We start from the raw sequence: 24,147 nt of genomic DNA, 5'->3' as shown, positions 1-24,147 counted from the left end.
AAGTACAGCACATACAATTATGTACAGTAAATAATACGTGATAATGATAATAAACTATTATGTTACTGCTTTATGTATTTCCTATACTGAACTGTTTAATTGTTATTTTGCCTGTGCTACATAGCCTAGGTGTGTAGCAGCCTATACCATCCTGTTTGCTGGTACACTTTGTGATGTGCGCACAATGGAAACCAACGCGTTTCTCAAAACGTATTCCTGTATGTATACGTTACTGTATATGAAACAGTCATTAGGGATCAATGCAGCACAGGCCATGCAGGAAGTGTAGGGTCCCCTAGGTGGCAACACTACATTTTACAAATGCTTTAACAACAAGGATGGGTCTCAGCAGCACTGAAGGAGGCGCTGAAGAGCATCTGCGAGAGCCAGCGGGGATAAACCCTCCAATTAAAATCTCGCAAGTCAGAAACAGCTGAATAAGAGCAGTTTGGAATCATGGCGATCTAAGGGCGTAATTAGCAAGAAGACACCGCCTCTGCTGGGTGTAATAGCTCTTAATTAATCGGCACTCTGCTGCAAATTATGATGCTGTAGGAATGCCTGATGCCAAATTCCTGCAATGTTTTGTACCTGTCAGTCTGAAATATCCCAATTCAGTCCTTGCTTTCACAGGCAGGCCAGCGTTAGCCCAGAAACATTGCAGCTCGTGACGTCCAGGATGCCCAGAACCGGTGGCAGTGTTTAGTATCTCTCAGACCTTGCATGCGTGTGTTAGCTACAAACAGTTCTACAGTAAATATTAAACAAACATGCCCTTACTTAAATAAAGAACGCAAATGTGAACTGTGCTTAAGCAGGGTGATTTGCAGACACATTAACCCAGTTTCCTGAAACAGGAGGAGTGTTGCATCTGATGTTGTTTGTGAGATGGAGACACTCTGCCACTCAGCACAGACTCTGGATGGGAGAGCACTGTGGCTCTGACAAACCATGCTCTCAGATAGATGGAAGGGACTAGGGGACACAGGTCAATGTGGAGAGCCTGGCACAGAAGATGGCAGGTCCTGGTACAGGTATGAGAGTCTGGAAGAGATGGCAGAGCCGGGTACAGGTGGCACAGCCTGGTGCAGATGGCACAGCCTGGTACAGGTGGCAGGGCCTGGCAGAGATGGTAGAGCCTGGTAAAGTCAGAGCCTGGGCACAGGTGGCAGACCCTGGCACAGATGTCAGAGCCTGGTGCAAATATCGGCGTCTGGAACAGGTGGCAGAGCCTGGCAGAAATGGTAGAGCCTGGTAAAGGCAGAGCCTGGGCGCAGGTGGCAGAGCCTGGCACAGATGGCAGAGCCTGGCGCAAATATTGGAGTCTGACACAGATGGCAGAGCCTGGCACAGATGGCAGAGCCTGGCACAAATATCAGCGTGTGGCACAGGTGGCAGAGCCTGGTACAGGTGGCAGAACCTGGTACAGGTGGCCTAGCTTGGGATAGATGACAGACTTTTGTATAGGTGGCAGTGCCTGTCACAAGTGGCAGAGCCAATTGCCGGTATAAGAGACTGGCACAAGTGACATTTACACACAGCGGAATGGTACAGGTCTACATTCCACATCCCCGCAGAACATGTTTGACAGTGGGCCTGGAATTGAACCCTCTAGCACGGTAACATCTGTCCTGAATGCCGAGATGATGGCTTTCATCAGTGAGCTCACACCATTTGCTCGTAAATCCTCATGAAAGCCTGACACATGTAAGAATGCGGAATTTGGAGGACAGACATAAAAAATTAGAAGAGCCTTCAGACAAACTACTGTAGAGATGCTCAGAAATTCATTAACGAAAATGCTGCTGAGAACAGACTCTCGATGTAATAAAACATAATCCTACCATGACGAGTAAAGGTCCCTAATGAGATCAGGTAGCTAACCTCCATCTGTCTTTCTCCAGTCCGTGTTGTGGTGATCCTCAGCCTGTCCCAGCAAAGCACAGCCAATGAGGCAGGGCATAGGATGGCTCTCTGCTTATCTTCATTATAATGAAAAGATAAACTTAAACCTAGGCCCACTATTCTAGGATATGCTAAGACAATTTTTCAGCCCAGCTAAGGGTGGCCCTGCTAATACATGCTAAGATTTGTTACCGTCCCTGCTAAGACACGCTAAGATGTGTTACCGGCCCTGCTAAGACACGCTAAGATGTGTTACCGGCCCTGCTAAGCCACGCTAAGATGTGTTACCGGCCCTGCTAAGACACGCTAAGATGTGTTACCGGCCCTGCTAAGACACGCTAAGATGTGTTACAGGCCCTGCTAAGACACGCTAAGATGTGCTACAGGCCCTGCTAAGACACACTAAGATGTGTTACAGGCCCTGCTAAGACACGCTAAGATGTGTTACCGGCCCTGGTAAGACACGCTAAGATGTGCTACAGGCCCTGCTAAGACACGCTAAGATGTGTTACCGGCCCTGCTAAGACACGCTAAGATGTGTTACCGGCCCTGCTAAGACACGCTAAGATGTGCTACAGGCCCTGCTAAGACACGCTAAGATGTGTTACAGGCCCTGCTAAGACACGCTAAGATGTGCTACAGGCCCTGCTAAGACACGCTAAGATGTGTTACAGGCCCTGCTAAGACACGCTAAGATGTGCTACAGGCCCTGCTAAGACACGCTAAGATGTGTTACCGGCCCTGCTAAGACACGCTAAGATGTGTTACAGGCCCTGCTAAGACACGCTAAGATGTGCTACAGGCCCTGCTAAGACACGCTAAGATGTGTTACCGGCCCTGGTAAGACACGCTAAGATGTGTTACCGGCCCTGCTAAGACACGCTAAGATGTGTTACAGGCCCTGCTAAGACACGCTAAGATGTGCTACAGGCCCTGCTAAGACACGCTAAGATGTGTTACAGGCCCTGCTAAGACACGCTAAGATGTGTTACCGGCCCTGGTAAGACACGCTAAGATGTGCTACAGGCCCTGCTAAGACACGCTAAGATGTGTTACCGGCCCTGCTAAGACATGCTAAGATGTGTTAGCAGCCCTGCAGTGTTATATCGCTCATTGTTTCAGATTACAGAACACAGTATACAATTCTGTTCTTTTAGTTTAAGTGCCAGTAATTAGCAAGTCTGCTAATCCAGTAAATGAAAAATACAGTTTTTCAATAACAAATTCAGATTTTATAAAGTACTCACTACCCTATTAGTCTTTTTTCTAGATTCTCTTTTACTCTTTCTCAAGTAGTGTGATTGTTGAGTACTTATACTCCTATTTCAGTTGCTATTATACTTAAGTAACAGTACTTTTACTTGAGTACAGATTCTGGCTACTCTACTCACCTCTGCTGCTAAGACATGCTAAGATGCGTTAGCAGGCCTGCTCCGCAAAGCCTTGTCTCTGGAAAGCCCTGGTGAATACATAGCCCCATTTTAGTGAAGTTCCCAAGCCTGAAGACTACCTACACACTATGCGTCTGGGTCCTTGTGGCTGTGTGTGCGAATTGTGATAAGGAGCCAGAGGAGATGCATCATCGCCGCTTAAGCAAGGCCAAGGAAACAGCGACTTACATAATTGTTTGTTAAAAAGCCAAAAACCATTCATGTCTCTGAATCTCTGTGTACTGCAGCCAAATTCCTCAACATCTCCAGTGTTCACACAAAACATTATGTCATGAGCAGATTGAGGCCATAATGCACTAGATGCTCTTCACTGTCTCTCCCTCTGGGCACACTCCGATCAGCCCTGATTGGTGGGCTCGGGGCCATAGCTTAGCTGTAGCTTAGCATGTCACAGTTTACAAAGTAAACAGAACTCAGCCTCTTCCAGGAGGTTTAAGAAGGTTGTCTTGATTGGACTGCAGCCGAGAATCCAATTTAAATCTTCAAGCCTGGCAGCAGAAACCGACGTCTTATGTAATTGACAAATTGAGTGAAGCTGGGAAGATGTTATGACTGTTTTTGGGCCTAGAAGGGAAATGACGTTCCCATAGTGACCCTTAAATCAGCTTTACAGGGGTCCCTAAGAGACCCGGGCATGTCTGTGTGCTTGTATGAAGGCCGCAGCGCATCACAGCAGACACATTCAGTCAGCCGCGAGCATAAGGCTTTGGCCAATTCTCTGACATCAGACCTTCCAAGAAAACAGACCAATCCACCTTTTGAATTCTGGCCATTCCAGAACATCCTCCGATTTCATAGTCAGTTCCCAGCATGCAGTGCAGCATGTCAGTAATTCCCTGCTTGTAATGAAGAACTGAACAAAGATTATGCATCACACTAGATGAATAACTAATAAATGTTCCGGAGCCTTCTGGACCTTTAAGATGTCTTTGAAAGGATGATGAAGACACTTGCCATGTTCCCCTGGCTGCCTAGAGTGGGTCTAGTCTCCAGGCCAGGGACTGATTCATGCGTACCATAGCAGTGTTGAGCTCCTCTGACTCCTGCAGGCTACTTGCTTACTGGGTCAGTCTGTAGCTACTACTGGGGTCACCTGGCTCTCTGCAGTGTGCCACCAGGTCTGCAGTGTGTCATTCTGGGAGACACGTGTGACTCACTAGACTTCTGCTGCAGGGACGACACTGGCCTCCTCAAGGGTCCAGTGATGGTCCTGTCCTATACCTACTGGTCAGAAGAGCATCTCAGGCCTCTTTATTAAGGCGGGGTGTGGCTCAGTTGATTCGGTTTTTGTGGCTGTGAAGTTTGTTGGTTTGAATCTCAGGACTGGCGGAGTAGCCATGTCTCCTTCGGGTGGTTCAGCAATGTTCTTGACCTCCTGAAAAATGCTCCAGGTCTGCCAAATAGATGGCTGACCCTGTGACCAGACCCCAGGCTTCACCCTCACCTCTATATTAAAAATATACTTAAAATAATATGTAATAATATTAATAATAAGTAAATAAAGCATTATTGTCATATTTAAGGTCACAGCTGTGCATGACTAAAGACTAAAGTCCTGGTTGTTTGTCCAGACAGATGAAGCTAACTTCCTGTAACTCGACCCTGATCTGCTTTCAGTACCGACAAGCTGTCGTTCACCTTAATATCCGCTGGAGCAGCTTGTTTCATTCAACCATTCATCTTCATCCTCCGCTTGTGGCCTTGGTCCACGGTACGCGTCCTGCACCAGATGCTACGCATTAAATGCGGCTCCCACAGTGACACGCGGCTTCCTGCTCTAATACTGAGCGACACGCTTCAGCACTTCATCAGTCTCTAGGTCCCAAAATCAGGAGCAAAGATGCACGACATCATCAGCCTTCAGCCTGGGACTAAGGTTTAATCCGTAGATTAAGATTAATTAAGATGAGTAGCTTTGGAGCTCAAAGGGTGGGAAGGTGGGAAGACTGGGTAAAGGTACACCCAGATTTATGGGGGGAATATATACGGTGTTGGGAGGCCCTTTGGTTCTATATGACTTTTCCGTTAATTAGTCCGTCGATCGATCTTTGGCCCTGAGGAAATCACTCCTGCCTGTCGGGTGATCCTGGACTGCTACGAGGCCATCAAGCTGTATGGCTCAAATAGCTTGTGGGGGGTTTTAATGTCCTTTAAGAAGTTTCCTTGGTAGTTAAAGGCGGTTTAAATCAGAAGGCAGGCTCCATAAGGTGCAGGAAAATGGTCCGTAGAACAGACAGAGACAAACAAAGGCTTGGTGTTTAAGTGTCGGCTTTAACTCCAGGGTTTCTGGGATAAAGGGCAGGTTAGAACGTGTTTCGATGCATCACACTTACAGAAGATGCCAAAAAGGAACAGAATAAATCCGTACATGTCTTGAAAACACCCGCTAATCCCGTTAGATGTAAAAAATTGAAATTAGGTATAGTTTATATAATGCTTTGTGTGATCTATAAATGTTTGCGGATGGAAAGCTGTTTGAAAAGGCAGCTGGCACGTCACACAGGAGCAATATGAGACGGTCCCTGCAAATAACAGGATTACAAGATAAATTCAGAGACACGACAAAAGTAAAAATGAAGATGCGAATGACACGATTCCTTACAAAATATCATGTTTTTTTTTTTTCATGTGGGTCGACACCGGCTGAGCATGTTAAAGAACCAGCTAACTCTCAAAGTAAGAAAATGAAATATTAATCAAGCACATGACATGCGGATGGTGGGAGCAGAGCAAGGCAGGGAGAGAAAGCAGCGCAGCCCGACACAGTGCGTCTGCTCACGTCCCGACAGGAAGGGAGATCAGGGACCCAGCAGAGAGGGGGTGGGGGGGATAATCAGACACAAAGAAGCAGATTATTACCAGGCAGAAAGAGCCCCGTCAGACAGGGTCATCCCCCTCCATTACACCTAACCCCTGCCCGTCAGGCCCACCCTCCACCTGTAGGCCCTCCTTCCTCCATAAGGCCCCCCTCTCCGTCACGTCCGCCCCCCTCCATAAGGCCCACCCCCTCAGTAGGACCCACCCCCCTGTTAGGGACACTCCCCTCTGTCAGGCCCGCCCCCCTCTGTAACGCCAGCCCCTCTCTGTAAGGCCAGCCCCCCTCTGTAAGGCCGGCCCCTCTCTATCAGTCCCACACCCCCCTATTAAGCACAATCCCATCTCTCAGGCCCGCCCCCCTCTGTCAGGCCGGCCCCCCTCTGTCAGGCCCGCCCCCCTCTGTCAGGCCCGCCCCCCTCTGTCAGGCCCGCCCCCCTCTGTCAGGCCCGCCCCCCTCTGTCAGACCCGCCCCCCTCTGTCAGGCCCGCCCCCCCCTGTCAGGCCCACCCCCCTCCATTAGGGCTGCCCCCTGCACACACACCTGTGTATCTCATATTCCATCTCCATGGCATCAGCTCCCTGAACCCATTTACTCACAATTATTAAACTGCGTGTTTAACCTTATGAGCTTAAAAACAGCGAACTGTCACTGGCAGCAGTTACTGCAGCATAATTAACATTTACCTATTTAGCAGTAAAACGTCAAAAGTGACGTAAATTTTCAAGAAAGCTGTCAGCCAGTCCCTGGACCAATTGGGGGTTAAGGGCCTCGCTCAGGGGCCCTAAGGTGACATCACTCTGCCGACCCTGGGATTGGAATCAGTGACCTTCCCATCTCTTGCTTTTCCATCTATGTGTGACAGAGAAGAAAAGAGAGACGCCTCATGAGGCCTCTGGGGGGGTCGGGCTGGGTGAAGGTTATGGGCTCCATGAGCCGCTCAGCTCAATATTGCCCTCCGGCTGCCTCACTGCGGCTCTCGGTGCAACGCGGCGTGGCAGAACAAACATCATACACAGGAATACTAAACGTGTGAGCAGAATACATCACATTTATTGGCGCGGCAGCAGATGGGGGGGCAGGCCGGAACACACTCCGCACTCGGCGAGGAGCACAGCCCCCACCTTATCCCCCCTCCCTGGCTCTCACGGTTCATACGTCTATGTCCGAAAACTCTCACGGACGAGACTGTCACCTTCTGTGCCTGTATGATGCCTTAATCACCCTCCTCGCCTCTGCTTCCTTCCTTTCTGGGGGTAACGGGGGGAGGGGGTTTGCTGTGAACTGCGTCACACAGGTAGCAGACACAACACGTGGGCATCGCCCCCCTGCACAGAGCGGCAGCCGTGTACAGGGACAGCTGTGGGAAAAGCTCTGCTTTCGATGCGAGGCCCTCGCTAACAGCTAGTGCCATTACTGATACAGTACCTTCTTCAGTCATGTCCCATCAGCCCCTGCTTCTTACAGCTGCCTACCTCACCAAAGCGATTCCGGTTCCTTCCAGAACCAGCAAACTTCAGGCTACGTGGCGATGACCTTAAGCGTTATGCCCCCTACTGCTCCAACAGCAGTAATTAACATCTCTGCCTCTACTCTGCATTTGTCTGTGTTAATTCGTCATCCCCTGACCCATCCTGGTCTCTGACCGTGCCGTTCATCTCCCACATACGAAGATGTTTTTCCTGACAAAATAAGTTTAAAGTGGAGCCTTGAAGCAGCAGCACTGTCATCTGCTTCCCCTTCCTCTCCAGCTTCAAACATATGGAAGTCGCTGAAATATTTACACTATAGTTCCAAAGGTCACCCTGCAGGGGGCTCTGAACTTTTCCACCAGAGATAAAAAGCCTGTCAGCGACGGAGGGATTTAAAAAGGGGCGCTCCCCCCAGCGTAGCCACGCCCCTCCTCCCTGCCGCCTCCGTTGTGACGTCACCACGGAGACAAAGCTGCAGGCATTATTGCCGCAGAGGTGATGCGACGGATCAGCAAGGAGTGAGTGAGTGTGTCAGGTAGCAGGAGCAGCTGGACGGGGGGCCCGCGGCCAGCCCCGGGGCCCCACAGCAGATGTCATTCATGAGAACGGCAGGGCGACCCCTAGTGGGCAACCCCTAGCCTTTGATTTGCAGCCTCTGAAATATGAAGTTGGAGAATTTCAAAGGAAATCATCGCAGGCCGCACTTGCGATTTCTCTCTCCCTCTCTGCCGCAGAGCAGCTCCTCCACCCACTGACAATGCTGAGACTGCGCCCACAGCAGCCGTGAGGGATGTGGCGTGTGTGCATGCAGGTCTCTGCTACGCCTGCTGCATTCGGCAGGCGGCACGATGCATAAAGCTGCATAAAGCCTCGCCGTGCATGTGGGCCAACTTGTTAGCAAATCTCTGATTATCTTGCTTGTGTAGCCTGCTTACAGTGGATGCACAGTGACTGGTGTTACTTGGCGCCCCGCCAACACAGCCTTCTGCCCCCCCATACGCACCCCTGAAGTTGATGTTGAGCAGGTAGTCCCTGTAGAGCCTCCTCCCATCCAGTGGCCTCATGCTGTCGCACAGCTGCGTCGTGTTGCTGCACAGTGTCCGCTGCATCTTGTGCAAGGCATGCGCCATGGCGTACACCGCGTTCACCACAAACATTATTTTGGACTCAGGTTCAAAGTTGGAGCTGTCGATGGCCAGGTGCTTGGCGCAGGGCCTGCGGCTGTCCTCCCCGCCCAGCGTGCACTGGAACTTCTGTTCCCAGAAGTCCTTGTACCAGGGGTTCCTCCTGTTGTTGACCGGGTTCAGGTACTGGAAGTAGCGGTTGAACTCCTCGACGGGGTGGGCGGCCAGCTCCAACGTGATGGCACCCTCGGCCACCGTCTCCTGGCCCTTGACGATGCTCTCTTGCGCCCCCCAGCCATCGCTGGCGATCCAGGTGAAGGAGACGGCGAGGCGGGCGGCGGCGGCCAGCAGCTCTCGGGCGTCGTCGCTGCGCATGAAGAGCACGACCACGCGGGCGTTGGGCTTCTGCAGCAGCTGCCGAATGACGGCTTCGTACGACTTCTTGGCGTTGGAGCGGCCCACCTTCTCAGATGTCGCGATGCAGATGTTGCGCAGCCGCGCCTCCTGCTCGAAGGCCTCGATGCCCGTCTCGCCATAGTCACCCTCGGATGCCACCGTCGACACGTACGTCCAATTGAAGAAGTGTAGGATCTCTGCCATGGCCTTGGCCTGGTAGAAGTCGGGCGGCACCGTCCGTGCAAAGTAGTCATAGCGGGATTTGTCGCTCAATTTGGCGCTGGTGGAGGCATAGCTGATTTGGGGGATCTGGAACAGCCGCAGCAAGTTGGCCACCTGGGAGCATTGCACATTACATGTTACACATTCCATGCTACACATACATCACATTTAACACATCACATATTATATATTGTTATTAACTTATCCAAAAATATATATTTTTAAGAAAAACAGCTCTGCGCCCCTTCAAAACTATTACTCTTCTGACCGTGGGATTTGAACCAGCAACGTCCCCATCATAGGGGCATTGTCCTAACCTGCTGAGCTACACAGCCCCCCCGCCCCCAGGGAACAATGGAGGATCGATCCCCAGAAATCAGAGGTGGCTCTTCCTTCAGCCCAGTTTCCAGAAGAGAAATAATCAGGTCAGCAGAGGTGCTGTTTATCACCACTCAAAGCACGCATTGACATGGGGCCCCAAGGTTTGTGGGCTCCCTATTGCCCACAATCAGTCACTACACTGGGCACTGGGGAGGGCGTGGGGGGTCCAGAAAGAGCAAACCCAGCCCTGCACATCAGGTGACTTCCACATCGTGGACCATGTGACAAACCATGCTTAACGAGTGTACCTAATTAATTATCTTATGATGAGCTGTTCATTTAGCGAATCATACATTTCAGGCCACATTATGTCAAACACATTTCCCCACTTGGTTTCCACAAAGCTAAAAAAGACATTAATGTTGATGAGGAATGTGTGTAAATGGCAAAAAGGTGCACAGGGATGTGGCAAATTTCTACATAAACCCTCTGAAAACAAAAGGAATAAAATTAGCATTAAATTAGCCCTGTGCATTATATTTTCACACCACTTTTACAGGTCAGAACGATTTAGTTCTAAGGTTCATCCCCACAGTGAGGTTGGGCAGACACACCTACAGTCACACCTACAGTCTGACAGTGCTCTGACCGAGTGCGGACCTTACCTAACCAGCAGGGGCCCTGTGACCCCCCCGCCAACCCCTTTGGATGCTTCAAAACCTAAATTAGTAACTAATGAGTCTGAAGACCACAGGTATCTATCTGGTTAGCAGGAAAGCATTTATTTAATATTCAGTGTAGTGACTGTTTGTGGCCAACAGGAAGTGACTGTGGCCCAAACATCAGGGTCCCACGCAAATGCATGGTTTGAGTGGCGGTAAACAGTGCTGCTGTTAGCAGGAATAAATAAGGAGGCCAGGGACGCTAAGGGCTATGGACACTAAGGGCTATGGACGCTAAGGGCTATGGACACTAAGGGCTATGGACGCTAAGGGCTATGGACGCTAAGGGCTATGGACGCTAAGGGCTATGGACGCAAAGGGCTATGGACGCTAAGGGCTATGGACACTAAGGGCTATGGACGCTAAGGGCTATGCAGCATGACGGCCTGTAATGGCTGCCGCAGGAAACAGAGTGGCCGCTGAGTGTCAGGCAGGATGGAGCCACACGGTAAAGCATTCGGCAAAAAATAATTTACTGAAAAACTTGGCCTGTGTGCTACATGTGACACAGTATAGTACTTTTCAGAGGAGAAAGGCAGTTGGGGGGGGGCAAGGAAAACAGCGCAAGAACAACAGAGAAGACCGAGCCAGTGCAGGGGGCAGTGGGGGGGGGGGGGGGGGGGGGTGAGGGACAATAGGCTATTGTCAGGAAACTGAGATGCACATGACAGATGACAATGGCTGTCTAACAGGGACAAGCACTGAGGTCACCTTGGGAGGGGACAGGGTTACTGGGAACACAGCGGGGATTAAGGATTCCTGGGCAGATTGAATGGAGGTGGGGGGGGCACTGGCATGGCGAAGGGAGAGAGAGGGGTTTACGCAAAGCTAAAGCAAATGGCTCCCCTGTCCTATCTCAAACACTACTACAATTTGGAAGCACAAGAAGGGCATAGCAATTTAAAGGGCCGGCACACTCTTCTGTGGGGGGCAGGGGGGCGTGGGTGGTCATGGGCCTGATAACAACAGCAGCATTTCGAGGGTGACACTGATCCTGGCCTGAGAAATCCTGCGAGGGCTAATTCCAAAGACTACAGTGTGACCGGCTCTTTAATGACCCATTCAATGTCAAGGGACACATGGCAGAGACTTAGAGGGCTTTATATATGACCTGAACACAGCAGTGTCCCACCACTTACACCACACATCTCCCCGGGGCCCTGAGGTTTGTGGCCCCCTGTTGGCCTCAGACAGAGGCTACACTAAATATTCTGTAGACCCACTCCTTATTTAGGAGATAAATTCTGCTAACCAGTGTTCTGCTAACCAGGTAATTAGCTACGATCTTCTGACTGACTCATTAGCTATTTATTTAGCTTTTGAAACATCTGACTGGGGGGGGGGGGGGGGGCGACTGCTTAAATGGGGTCGCACAAACAACAAACCCATCTCAGTGGAAACGCCACAAAATGTCATAATGATGGAGGAGGAAGGTTCCCCCAGCAAGATGCTCCTTCAGGAGCAGAGAGCAGAGTGTGATGCTGCACACCCCCTGCATGGTCCTCCCGCCCGCTCGCCCATACCTGTATGGACACGCTGCTGTAGGAGCCGCCGACGACGCCAGCGATGGCCAGCGGCACGTTGTCCTGCAGGGCGTAGGAGCCGTCCGGGCAGATGAACTCGGTGTCGTCCACCTTGGTGAGGGAGGCGCGCACGAACTCGAGCGCCTGCTCCAGCGCGTAGGTGTCACGCGAGCACGTGTCCAGGATGTGCACGCCCAGCGTGACGCCGGGCAGCAGCGCCGGGTCCCGGTTGATCTCGTCGATGGCGAACAGCATGGCCTCCAGCCGCTGGATGCCGCGGCCCTCGTTGATGCGGCCGCACTCATCTGTGCTGGCACCCTTCTCATGCACCGGGAAGAGGCCCCCCAGCACCAGGTCACCGTCAATCTTGATCTCCCTTCTGGCGAAGCCCGAGTCACTGTGCAGGAGGAGGGGCCTGCCAAAGAGCGCCACCAGGAGGACGACATGGAGGCGGCAGGGCAGCATGGTGCAGAGGGGGCAGCGAGACACTCAGGAGGAGGAGGAGTGCATGGGGAGGCCGTCAGCTTCGGCACACGGTGTAAGGAGGGGCCACGCTGCACTCAGGCATGGAGGACAGCAGTGCATGGACCTGGAGGAGAGAGCACCACTCTGTTTATCACCATTCTAGCCACACAATTGCGGGGGCCTCTGGGGGCCCCCTGTTGGTCACACACAGTTATTACACGAAGTAGCAAATAAACGTTCCCTATTCAGGAGATGCTGAGGCAGCATGTCATGCTAACCAGCTAGTTAGATATAGTCTTCTTACTCTACTCATTAGATATTTCATTTTAGAAACATCTGGGGGGGGGGGGACTCCAAAGTGACTCTTTGAGTGTCGCCCCAGAAAAAGCAAACCCACCACTGAAGATAATGAGGATGTATCTGACAAGGGCTACATCAGGACGGCATGGTCTTCGTTAATGCTGATTGGTGTTTGGTGGCTAATTGGTGCCCCAGCCCCGTGAGGTGCCCCAGCCGGTGAGGTGCCCGTCGCCACCGACGTGTTTCCCGTGGCTCAGTCGGCCAGCATGTGGGTGGCTTCCTTTGTTTCACATTCCCTCCATTCCCAAAATAACTATTTCCACGTCCTCTGAAGGGTTTTACATAAGACCTAAAGCACCCGCCGCCGATGCAGGATCAGAGCACCGCGTGCTCAGCGTTCGGATCCGGGGGCTGGCGCAGCCGCCTTAATCCCGCTTCATCTGCTAGGCGGCACCATGGTGCATGGAAACAAAACTGTCTTTGCTCTTAAGGAGCACATCTGCAGCAGCTGGACCGGAGCCTCATTAGGGAGGACGTGGGAGAAACTGAGAAGTTCAGGCATGAAGAGAACAGGGCGCCGACATTCAGAGGCAGCCAGTGATGTCACATCGAGAGTGGACCGGGCTCAGGACCTCAGCTGCTAGGCTCAGAGACAGCTCTTCAGTAACTGGACCGAGACTGACGACACATACAGCCACAGGGCCAGAAGAATGTAAGAATAAACAGCAGAAGCAGGCAACGATGGCGGACAGCAAACAAAGGGAGTGCAGATGGCAGATGTGGGGAGTGCAGACAGCAGATACAGGCGCAGCAGATGCAGGTGGCGAGTGCGGACAGCAGACATGGGGAGTGTGGACGGCGTATGCTAGGAGTGCAGACGGCAGACAAGACGAGGAGTGCAGACGGCAGACAAGACGAGGAGTGCAGACGGCAGACACAGACGAGGAGTGCAGACAGCAGACACGGGACCTTGAAACTGCAAGGGGCTTGCAACCTCACATACACCAAAGACATCTCCATTTTCCTTTAATTCTTTATACATAAAAAATCAAGGTTCAAAAACAACTCCTAGGAAGCATTATGAGTTTTAAGAACATGATGAACCGGTTTTGCTCTCTAATCGCAGGGAGGTGATAGCGGAGCCCCGAAACTGTGGTGAGCCTTTGGCCACTTAGCAGAACCCCGAATCCGCAGTGAGCTTTTGGCCGTTTACCGGAGGCCGAAACCGCAGTGAGCTTTTGGCCATTTAGCGGAGCCCCGAATCCGCAGTGAGCTTTTGGCCGTTTACCGGAGGCCGAAACCGCAGTGAGCTTTTGGCCATTTAGCGGAGCCCCGAACCCGCAGTGAGCTTTTGGCCGTTTACCGGAGCCCCGAACCCGCAGTGAGCTTTTGGCCGTTTACCGGAGCCCCGAATCCGCAGTGAGCTTTTGAAGCTGCCTGACGTCTCGTCCATTTTCCTGCCGACCGTCTCTGCTCTGAATGCTTCATTTCAACATCTTTTCATTATCGGCTTTAAAAAGCGCACTTGACTCCAAGGCCCTTTTTAATTTAATCTACAAATGCTTGTTTAGTTTGGCCGTCCTGCAGAATGAATCACTTATTTTGTCGTGTGGAGCACTGCATTAAACTCAGGATGGAATTAAACGTGACCACGGCCCCTGGGGGTAAGATGTGGGCTGCCTCGCTGCTGCCTGCTCCTATCTGTAGTGCATGTTAATAAACAGATCTTCAGGGGCCCTCTAAAGACTCGCTGACACGTCTCCTGCCAGATTCTTCAGTAGATCTGTCGCCATGTGTGTCTATCTGTGTCTGTGTGCCTCTCTTTGTGCATGTCTGCTTCTGTGTGTCAGATTCTGTGGGTGTGTGTCTCTGATTGTACGTCTGTGTGCGTTTCTCAGTGTGTGTTTCTGTGTCCTAGTGTATGAGCCAATCACAGGCCCATATGGGAGTTTATTAGCCAATAAAATCACCATCGTTATGCTGCAAAAACCCGCAGGTTCTCCCCACCATCTCCTGACCAGTACTCCTGATAGGGTGATTCCACAACAGGAAGATGAGGACCCCCCTTCTGATTGGAGCTGGTGTGGGTGATCTCAGTGGAGATACGCAGCTGGTTCTGCTGTCATCATCAGCCCCCATCAAGGTGGATGTACCTTTTCTTAGCTGTGACAGCTGTTCTGTTAGCTCTGACAAAGACGACATTATGTCATTTTGACTTTATGACTTAAGCAGGAAAGTGGGATGATGCAGACCTACCGAATGCGCCTGATGCTAATGGCTGCTAATGGTCTGAACAGCAGCAGCCAATCATCACACGTGCCAGAATCACCATCCATAAATGTACGGGATATACATTTCCTGCTGCTAGCATCTTTGTCTGCACTGAGTGTGCAAAATGCTAATGGCTGTAAGTAGGAGGTCAGAACCAGAATGCCGGCAGGTGGGCGTGTCTGGGCCCTTCAGCCCGCAGAGACGGCCCGCTTTGCCGTACTAAGAGCACGTGCGTGTCCGGGCCCTTCAGCCTGCAGCGGAGGCCCGCTTTGCCGTACTGAGAGCACGTGCGTGTCCGGGCCCTTCAGCCCGCAGAGACGGCCCGCTTTGCCGTACTGAGAGCACGTGCGTGTCCGGGCCCTTCAGCCCGCAGAGACGGCCCGCTTTGCCGTACTGAGAGCACGTGCGTGTCCGGGCCCTTCAGCCCGCAGAGACGGCCCGCTTTGCCGTACTGAGAGCACGTGCGTGTCCAGGCCCTTCAGCCTGCAGCGGAGGCCCGCTTTGCCGTACTGAGAGCACGTGCGTGTCCGGGCCCTTCAGCCCGCAGCGGAGGCCCGCTTTGCTGTTCTGAGATCCGCCGGGCAGGCCTGTCTGGGTCCTTTATCAGTGTGCTCCCCAATACCTGACAGAGATTATCCCGAACCCCTCTGACCCCCGACTCTTATCAAGCAAAAACTCCCTAGTGCTGATTTGAATAAATCACTGCAACTGGAACTGGCAAGCATGTGATAAAGTGATCATCGCTGGCATTCAGGGAAAAAATGCTGATATCTACGATCATTTGCATAATTCTTGTGTTTCTGGATTCCTTTGGTGTAAAGGGTGACAGCTAGCAGTTTGCTTGCTAATAAATGCGAGTTTACCATATGTGTAGTACTCTTGTCATTTCTTGTGTAATGTTTTAATTGTTTTTAATGTTTTTAGTCAAAGATGGAAACTATAAACTGTATTATCGAATATTAGCATCTTAATGGCATAAGGCTGGAGACCATAGAGAAACCTGTGCTCCTTACCCTATAAATTTATCGAATGGTGACTGACATATTTTGCATCAGCGCAGTTCCATTCCCAGCGCCGGTACCGGGCCCTAGGCAGAATTCATTGTAATCGGACTCTACGGTGGGTGGTATTATACTAATCACTGGGGTTTACAGTGTTGCGAACTCGCATCTTTTGTGACACGCTTTCAGGTTCTCACGCTCATGTGAGAAATCTTAAGGTGATGATACACAGGGCAATTTGTTGTACAATGTTGCTGGGCATTTGCCATCCAGGTGAGACAAAGGGCAACTCATCTGGATCTGGATAATTGCAAATGTTTCACTGCCGATCAAAGTTTTCCAAATAGAAATGTGTTGTCTGATATCAATGACAAAGTTCCTGAGCAACATTAGTCAGCAACACTGCCGGGCAACATTGCCGGGCAACATTGCTGGGCAACATTGCTCAAAAGATTGTCATCTGTATTGTCACTTTTATGGCAAATCAGTTATAAACCTAAAATTAGTTACATCAAAAATGTTGGGGCAGTTTGCAAGGCCTACAGACTATGTACAAGGTAATAAAATCTTACATACATGTAAATGCATGTGCATGTGTGTGCAAACTTGTCTCAAATTGAAAATCTCACTCCAGCCAGCTGACCAAACTGAGAAACCCCGAGTTGATTCTCCAGAGGAATGCCCAACGTTTACCTTTTAAAAGTGGCTGCATTATGGTAAATGAATCCATGTCTTTAACTGCCACACCCCCTGCTGTCCTGCAGTGAAATGTTTAGGCATGCAGACTACATGTCTGCAACAGCTCACTGGCCACTGCAGAATTTGATGTTTCTTTTCTACTTTTCAGAATAAACAACAGAACAAATAATTTTTAAAAGCATGTATTTAGACAGGAATATTAATCAGGTATGTCCTGAATGAATACAGGGAAGAGAAAGCAAAAAAAATAAAAAATAAAATGAAATATAAATTAAAGACCAAATGTGACTGGTGTTCCTGGGTCTGGTCTTGTAAATGGGGAGATATGTATCAAATATTCATGGAGTGCCTGTTTAAAGCTTCGGACACAATGAGACAGAGAGCAGAAGGTGCTTTGTGCTACAGGGAAGGAGGTATGAAGCTCCTTCAGACACTGAGAGCCTGATCCCCCCCTGCTGTAGTGACTATGAATCAGAACAGGTAGTTCTCATCCTGACAAAGGCCAAAAGAGAGCATGACTGGCATTCCCTGAAGCACCTCCCTTATAATCCATCCATCCATCCATCCATCCATCCCTCTGCCAGACGCTTACCTGCTGCAGAGTCACGCCACGCCTGAAGCCTCTTCTTCACCATTCATTCATCTACATACTCATCAAATCAAACATCCATCATTAGACTATTAAGAACAACAGAAAGCTTACTCTACCCAGCCAGCCAACCATCAGAGAACTGCCTCTCAGAAGTAAACAAGATAATAACAGTGGAACATTAAGAACATAGATAGAGAGAAGCTCTGATACTGTTCCAGGTCTCCCAGGAACATTTGAATTTGGGGTTGGTAAGCGAAGTTCTACATGGGAGCTTGCCTGGTCCTGGACACCATGCTGAAGGTCTTGACCTCTACAGCTGCTGTGAATAATCGGAAGGACCCCTGGATGGGCAGGGTGCCCTGCATCATGCTGGCAGTCATGGAAACAGCTCAGGGGAGCAGAGGCGGGCATTTCAGGTCCAAAAAGTAAAAATCCAGACCAGGATTTTGTTTCAACCAACCAGTTGAGTACTCTGCGACTGTGACACTTTATACACAACTGGTTGGTTGAAACAAAGTCCTGGTCTGGATTTTTACTTTCTGGACCTGAAATGTCCACCTCTGCAGGGGAGGTGCGATCGCTCCCACTCGGCTTAAAGAAATCTAGTGGCATAGAAGACAAGTGTCACACCAAAGGCTTTGAAAACCAGGCTTATTTTTGGATTCATGCAGATTTACATAGGATTAAACTTCCTTTCAGAAAGATATAACGCTACTGAACTAGTACCTCTAATTAATATGGATGTAAATGACGTTCTACACTCCATTTGTAGCCCCCAGGTTCCCCTGTGTTGCATTTCCTGCTTGATCTGCATCACGCTTCTTCTGACTTGTCTGGTGTCTGGTGGTGTCTGGCTCAAAGGGTTGTGACACTGTGTCTGCAATTGGAAGGTTGCTGGTTCAAACTCCCGGGTTGGCAGAGTGATTTCACTATTGGGCCCTTAACCCTGATCTTTGGAAGGCCTGAACAATCTATCTCCTCGGCTGCAATTATGAGCCAAATGCTTGGATGCTCTCTGCAGACACTTTATTAAAACCTGCTTGACTAAAGGAACAGGAATCCTAAATAGGTTTTTTTTCCCATTCAGACATTTTAATTACAAACGCTACACACGCATACTGAGGAAAATCGGACAAATCCGAATGTAACGCATGCGACCTCTGCCAGGCACAATAGCTGCTCATTTCTCAAGACGCAGACTTTGGTGCAGCTGAATGGAGCTACTCCACTCAAAGGCTTTGGCCTGGCCTGCAGATTAATGAGAACTTTCACACAGTCACTTTGCACACCCTACAGGCCCCGTTTACCCCCCAACGCTGCCTCCCAGCGTTGCTAGCCATCGCTGTTTAGTATAAGAGCACTCTGCTGACTGGAATATCGACTGGCAAGGGGCCCCCATTGGGGACTGGCCCCTGCTTGGCCCCTCTTGGCTTTATATGGCCATCTGGCCCCTGCCTGGCCCCTCTCGGCTCTACGCGGACACCCGGCCCCTGCCTGGCCCCTCTCGGCTCTACGCGGACACCCGGCCCCTGCCTGGCCCCTCTCGGCTCTACGCGGACACCCGGCCCCTGCCTGGCCCCTCTCGGCTCTACGCGGACACCCGGCCCCTGCCTGGCCCCTCTCGGCTCTACGCGGACACCCGGCCCCTGCCTGGCCCCTCTCGGCTCTACGCGGACACCCGGCCCCTGCCTGGCCCCTCTCGGCTCTACGCGGACACCCGGCCCCTGCCTGGCCCCTCTCGGCTCTACGTGGGCACCACACGGTGCTAGGCCACTGCGCCATAATTTATAAAGCTCTTCCCATGCCACGCAGGAAAGCGCTAAGTCTCTGCTGTGCCCTTCAGAAGCAGTGGGCAGGAGAAATACTCGCTCGGGGTCTATTCCCGTCAGCATCTGGAGGACCGTTTATGGAAATGCAGTGAGAAGAAGCCTAAGGCAGCGAAGCTTACTGTTACTAGTCAGACAAACAGCAATGTCTCACCTAGAACACGCATACAAGAGTAAGAGAGATTCATAAAATTATGTTTATACTGCATGGGTAGTATGTACTTTTCTTCAGGCAAAACGTTATCTGCTTTATAAATACAAAATCAGACAGTCTGTATCTGTGAATGTTGAACTTAACACAGAGATGCTGATAGGGACGTGAATACAGCATAACGATGCAGGAAGCAGAGTGGAAGCCGAATGAGATGCCTCCCCCTAACACACTTCTCAGCGACAGATCTCCAGGATAAGTGAACCCTCCACATCCTGCAGCCTCTGGTTCCGTAAAGCCGGTCACTTTTCGGTCAGTGGTCATGCCAATCATGGCCAAATGCTGTCCTTCATTTTCTGGAAAAAAGTGCCGTGATGCAGGTTGTGGCACCGGCTGATATGTGGAGGGTCGTGAGGATGAGCGGGACGTCCCCGGTACCCCTCCCTGAGCGGGCTCCATGACCCAAAGCTACATGTTAGATTCATGACCAGAAGGCTGCAGTTTACATCCCTCAGCTACACCTGCTGATCCAACTGGATACCTACAGAAGCCATTCCATAATAAGCAGGTTACCAAGGGATACAACATCTCTCTGCAAAGTTCAGCTCCCTCCGCTTTCACAACAACCCCTGCATACCGGTGTTTCGCCACAAAAGCGAGATGATGTTGGGGTGATGGGGGCCCTCATCGAGGGCTGTCGCCGTAGCGACGGTGGCTCTCTCACCTGGGCGGCATTTTACCATCAGATCCCCGTGTTTGACTGCTGCCGAACCACAACTCTTTCCCGCACGAGGATCCGTGGGATGGAATCTGCTTCTTTGGATATCTGCAAGGCTATTTTCCAGGAATAAGCTGAAACATGCATCAGACCGAATGGATCCATCAGCTCAAAGCACACTGTGTTGCTCCTGCTCTGCTCAGAGGCCTCATTAAAAGGATTCGTCATCGCCGCTGAGGTACGCAGCCGTCCCCTCTTGTCTGATCCGTCGGACACAATCTCCTCGACCGCCCGATGAACTTTGAGGCATCCGGGCCGCTACGCAGACTCCCGTGACGCGCTGACACCGATGCTGAGAGCACTGTGCAGTCGTTCTGGTAGCCCACGCTCTCTGCTACACAGCAAGAGTGCAGTAGAACAGGGGCGTGCATCAGAATGACCGGCCACACCTTCTCGCCATCCATGAGAAGGTGTGCACACATCCTGCATCTGTAAACCTAAACATCTGCGATGTGCTGATAATGACTCTGCACCTCGATTTCCAACGCTGATGAGACCTTGTCCAAAGATCCCCAGAGGCACTGAAATCACACCTCAAGCGAGTATAATGTCAGAGCGGAGCTTGATTCTAAAAGGATCTCCACACGCGGTTTGGTTATGTAAGGCCTAATAGCTCCACATTGGGGTGACAGGTAAACACTGTCAGGCATGCTAATTTCACTGCTCGTCTGAATCGCTTCGTTCTCACTTAAAGAGCTGAGCTTCTCAGGTACGCACGTCTTTAATTCTCACGCTTACTCCCTTTCTTCCTGCCTCTTCAGAATCCTTTGATGTTTCCCCACAAATGATTTTTCTCACCTTTTTTTCCTCCAGTTCCAAAGCAGGAATTGAATAATAAATAAAAACATGAAAAGTCTGCATGCCCAGCCCTGGCTTCAGTAAGATAAGCAAAATCTCACTAAAGAGGACAAAGATGTCCTCTCTAAAGCCAGCTCCCAGTCATTGCGTTCGTAACGGTGATATGAATAACCAACATCTGAAGTTAGGAACAGGGGACGGATATTACCACCTTCAAATGGAATGAAAAATCAGCATTACCATTCCTGGCAGATTCTACTGGCGTAAATAATGCATCATTATCATACAGCGAAGAAACACTGGTGTAATATTCAGGTGTTTGTATACTGGAGACACATGAGAATACCCAGCATTTACAAACAAGAGCATTTTTCTGCAGTGGAGCTCTGACTACAAAACAATGTTAACTTTGAAGGGAGGCAACAGGAATGTGAAAAAGCACGCAAGACTGAGTCAGCTCCTGGGTTTTTATATGATACACCGTGTAGGACAGGATTCCCCAAACCTCATATTGCTGTTTGCAGTCAAAGTAGCTGCTTCGGCCTGGACACATTCCGCGCGCAAGCTTTGCAGTCAGGATGCGTTCGCAGCGCTTTGCTTGCAGCTCTAACCCAATACTCTGCTTGACGGTGACCCGTTTACTACGGGCGCCTGTCAAAGCAAGAGCCTTGAATTCACGCCGAGAACCCGAGGAGCAGGCTTCAGGTCACCGGCATGAATGGACTGAAAGGCAGGTGTAGCGGGGTCGGCTATTCCAGGCGGGAGCGGCACTGTTAAGATCGCAGTAAGGCTGCTACAGCCGGATGTGCATCGCTCCGTTACTGATATGTGACATGAATATGACAGCGATCGCGGTTCCCATCTTCCCCGTATGTTACATAACATCTGAAATATACCTTCGTGCTGCGGAAAAACAGTGAGGACAGTTTCCCAAGTCACCAGTGAATGAGAAAACGGCACAATGCACTACGCGCTTGCATATTTCTTTAATACTAATAATTATTATTATCATCACTAATTAACATTCCATTGATAATTCGGCAACGAAAAAAAACCCTTCCCCAAAATACCCTAATCGGGATGATATGCATGCAAGCACAAAGAAGGGCACCGCGAATAAAATAAAGCTTAAAAAAAAAAAAAGATGCGCTGAAGATCTTCATTGCATTCAGTGGCGATTAAGTGAGTAACTTTCCAGCAGCAAGTTATCGGCAGTGCATCTCAAACTGGTGACCAAGCATTTATTACACAAAATAACACACATACCTTCTCAGCAAGGCGCACTGTCTCTTAAATGCGAGCCGTCCTTTAAATCGTACTTTTCTGTTAATCCGGCAAAGAGGCGCTTCTCATTGACAGTCCTCTTTCACTTGTCGCCTGTTTCGCGGTCCGCCTGGGTTGATGGTCTTACTCACTTCACGGACCCAACGGGTCCCGCTACCTGTCGGGGATGCTTCTGTCTCCTAGCAACAACAATCGATCCTGCAGGGATGCCGGATCCTCATTGGCTGAGTGAAGAAACGTCTTCCCCTCCCACAGATATTATAAGGGTGCATATGCACGCGCGCACTTTATATTTTAATGTACCGCTATGTACCACTAACTGGAGGGCTTCGGCACTGTCTAGTACCTTACCCCACACCCCCCCCCCCCAAAAAAAAAACAATTACTGAAAGAGCATGATATTCTGATAGCAACTGTGTAATTATTTGGTTTGTTAAAATACTGCTGCTTTGTGTAAATAACTTTATATCCTATATCACTCAACGTTTTTATTAATCGATCGTTAAAAGGAAAATAGCGGGTAAGTGAAACGATAGCTAAAAACGCCGGGTAACACGGAGAACAGGCGTCATTAGAAATGTAGTCTTCTGAATAAAGATGTCTCTATTTTTGTTGTATAGCCTATATATGATAAAACAAGCGCGTAAATTTAGGCATACTGAGACATTAATTTTATTAATTAACAAACTTTCTCGTGGCAGGATTAGCGTGAGAACTCCCCTGCACTTTCTTGCATTCTTGCATTGCCTTAATTGCACAACATAAACTTGTGCTTTTCGGCAAAATATCGCTGGAGACTGGCCGAGGATGAAGGAGCTAATCTCATCCTCCCCGCACTCACTGAACACTGCGTTCCAGGAAAGGTACTCTGCAGTACCCCCACCTTGTTAACAGGTGGGCAGTTTAAGTAACGCAGCTCCTTGGCAAGTTGCCATCCATCCGTCCATCCATCCACAGCAGTAAGTAATGAAGGAGGTTGGGCCGCACCAAGCAGGGGTGAGCTGTTGAATATCTAAAGATGCTTGGAGGCTCTCTCATTCGACACCTCCGCTTTGGTTAACTGCTCCTCCTTCCTGTCCCTGCAGTCAGCTGGGCACACGGTGATGTAACTAATGTCTGCTCTCTGAAAAACCTGCCCACCCCGTTGAGATGAGGCAGGATGAAGGAGCGCTTAGCCACTCGCTTCTTAGCAATTATCCAAGTATAAACTTCGAACTTGCTAAATAAAATTGAGGTGTACAGGTTTGTGTCACAGTGGTGCTGATGTCTGAGACTGTGTTGACTCACGGTGTCATCACTAAGGCTGACGGGGCTCCCCAGAGCCCATGTGTCTGACAGACTCCCTGAATTTGTCAGCCGTGTAAATGGCTTAACAGCGCAGCCCCAGTGCGGGTCCTGGCTGCTTCTTCATGATTGTAACCTCCAGGCCAAGTGCCAGTGTCCAGGAATGTCATTATCATGCGAAAAGGGCCGCTAGCAGCTCCCCCCGGCTCAGTGTCGAGTGGGACGCCCCGCTTCCTGACACCAAGCGATCGGAGCAGAAAGGAGGCCACCAGAGCAGCCCTGGGAAACGAACCGGCACAGGCTGCCCTCCGGTGCCGCACGACGCGCCGGTAATTAAAGCGAGCATCACACGCGGCATGGGAGAGCCAGCCAACCCACCATAGCGGGGAGGTGCCGGAGGTCAGGGGATTGGCACCCGGCGCTGGGGAGATGGCGGAGGACAGGGGGCTTAACCGTGTCTCGCACGACCATTTCCGTCACCTTCTCCAAGCCCCCATAATGTCAGCGTGTGGCAGCCCACCAGTGGACCCCTGCGACTGGCTTTCTGTACGTATCTGTGCGCTTGTGGCCCAAACAGCTTCCCCCGGCTTCACGGCTCTGAATCGGTGGCTGCTGAGATAATGAGGACTTTGTTGCGGGCCGGTGTGGTGGCAGCAAAGGGGGCCTTTGTCCCGTCAGCTGGGGTGACAGTCGCAGCAGCTTCCTTTGTGCTGCTTTCGGCTCCGTCAGGCTCGCCCCCCCCCCCGG

The 24,147-nt window shown here is 50.6% G+C and overlaps 1 protein-coding gene across 2 annotated transcripts in view; it reads right to left on the bottom strand.

The window, feature by feature from the left end:
- LOC111846174 (metabotropic glutamate receptor 3) overlaps nt 1-22,417 on the bottom strand; it is a 28,628-nt gene extending 6,211 nt beyond the window's left edge. Inside the window, exons 1-3 of one of the 2 annotated variants that reach the window (XM_023816124.2) lie at nt 22,099-22,417; nt 11,952-12,540; nt 8,647-9,499 (exon numbers count right to left, since the gene is read on the bottom strand). In XM_023816124.2, coding sequence (XP_023671892.1) covers nt 8,647-9,499; nt 11,952-12,416 — 1,318 coding nt within the window. In that variant the 5' untranslated portion in view covers nt 12,417-12,540; nt 22,099-22,417. Of the gene's footprint in view, nt 1-8,646; nt 9,500-11,951; nt 12,541-19,980; nt 20,398-22,098 lie in introns of those variants that run through there. The other variant, XM_023816125.2, reaches the window with a different exon arrangement.
- Nucleotides 22,418-24,147: the final 1,730 nt, after the last annotated feature.

This window comes from Paramormyrops kingsleyae, chromosome 3 (assembly GCF_048594095.1).
Source record: "Paramormyrops kingsleyae isolate MSU_618 chromosome 3, PKINGS_0.4, whole genome shotgun sequence".
In the NCBI taxonomy this organism is placed as follows: Eukaryota; Metazoa; Chordata; class Actinopteri; order Osteoglossiformes; family Mormyridae; genus Paramormyrops; species Paramormyrops kingsleyae.
The sequence above is the reverse complement of the archived record's forward strand: the minus strand, read 5'-3'. Positions and strand labels throughout refer to the sequence as shown.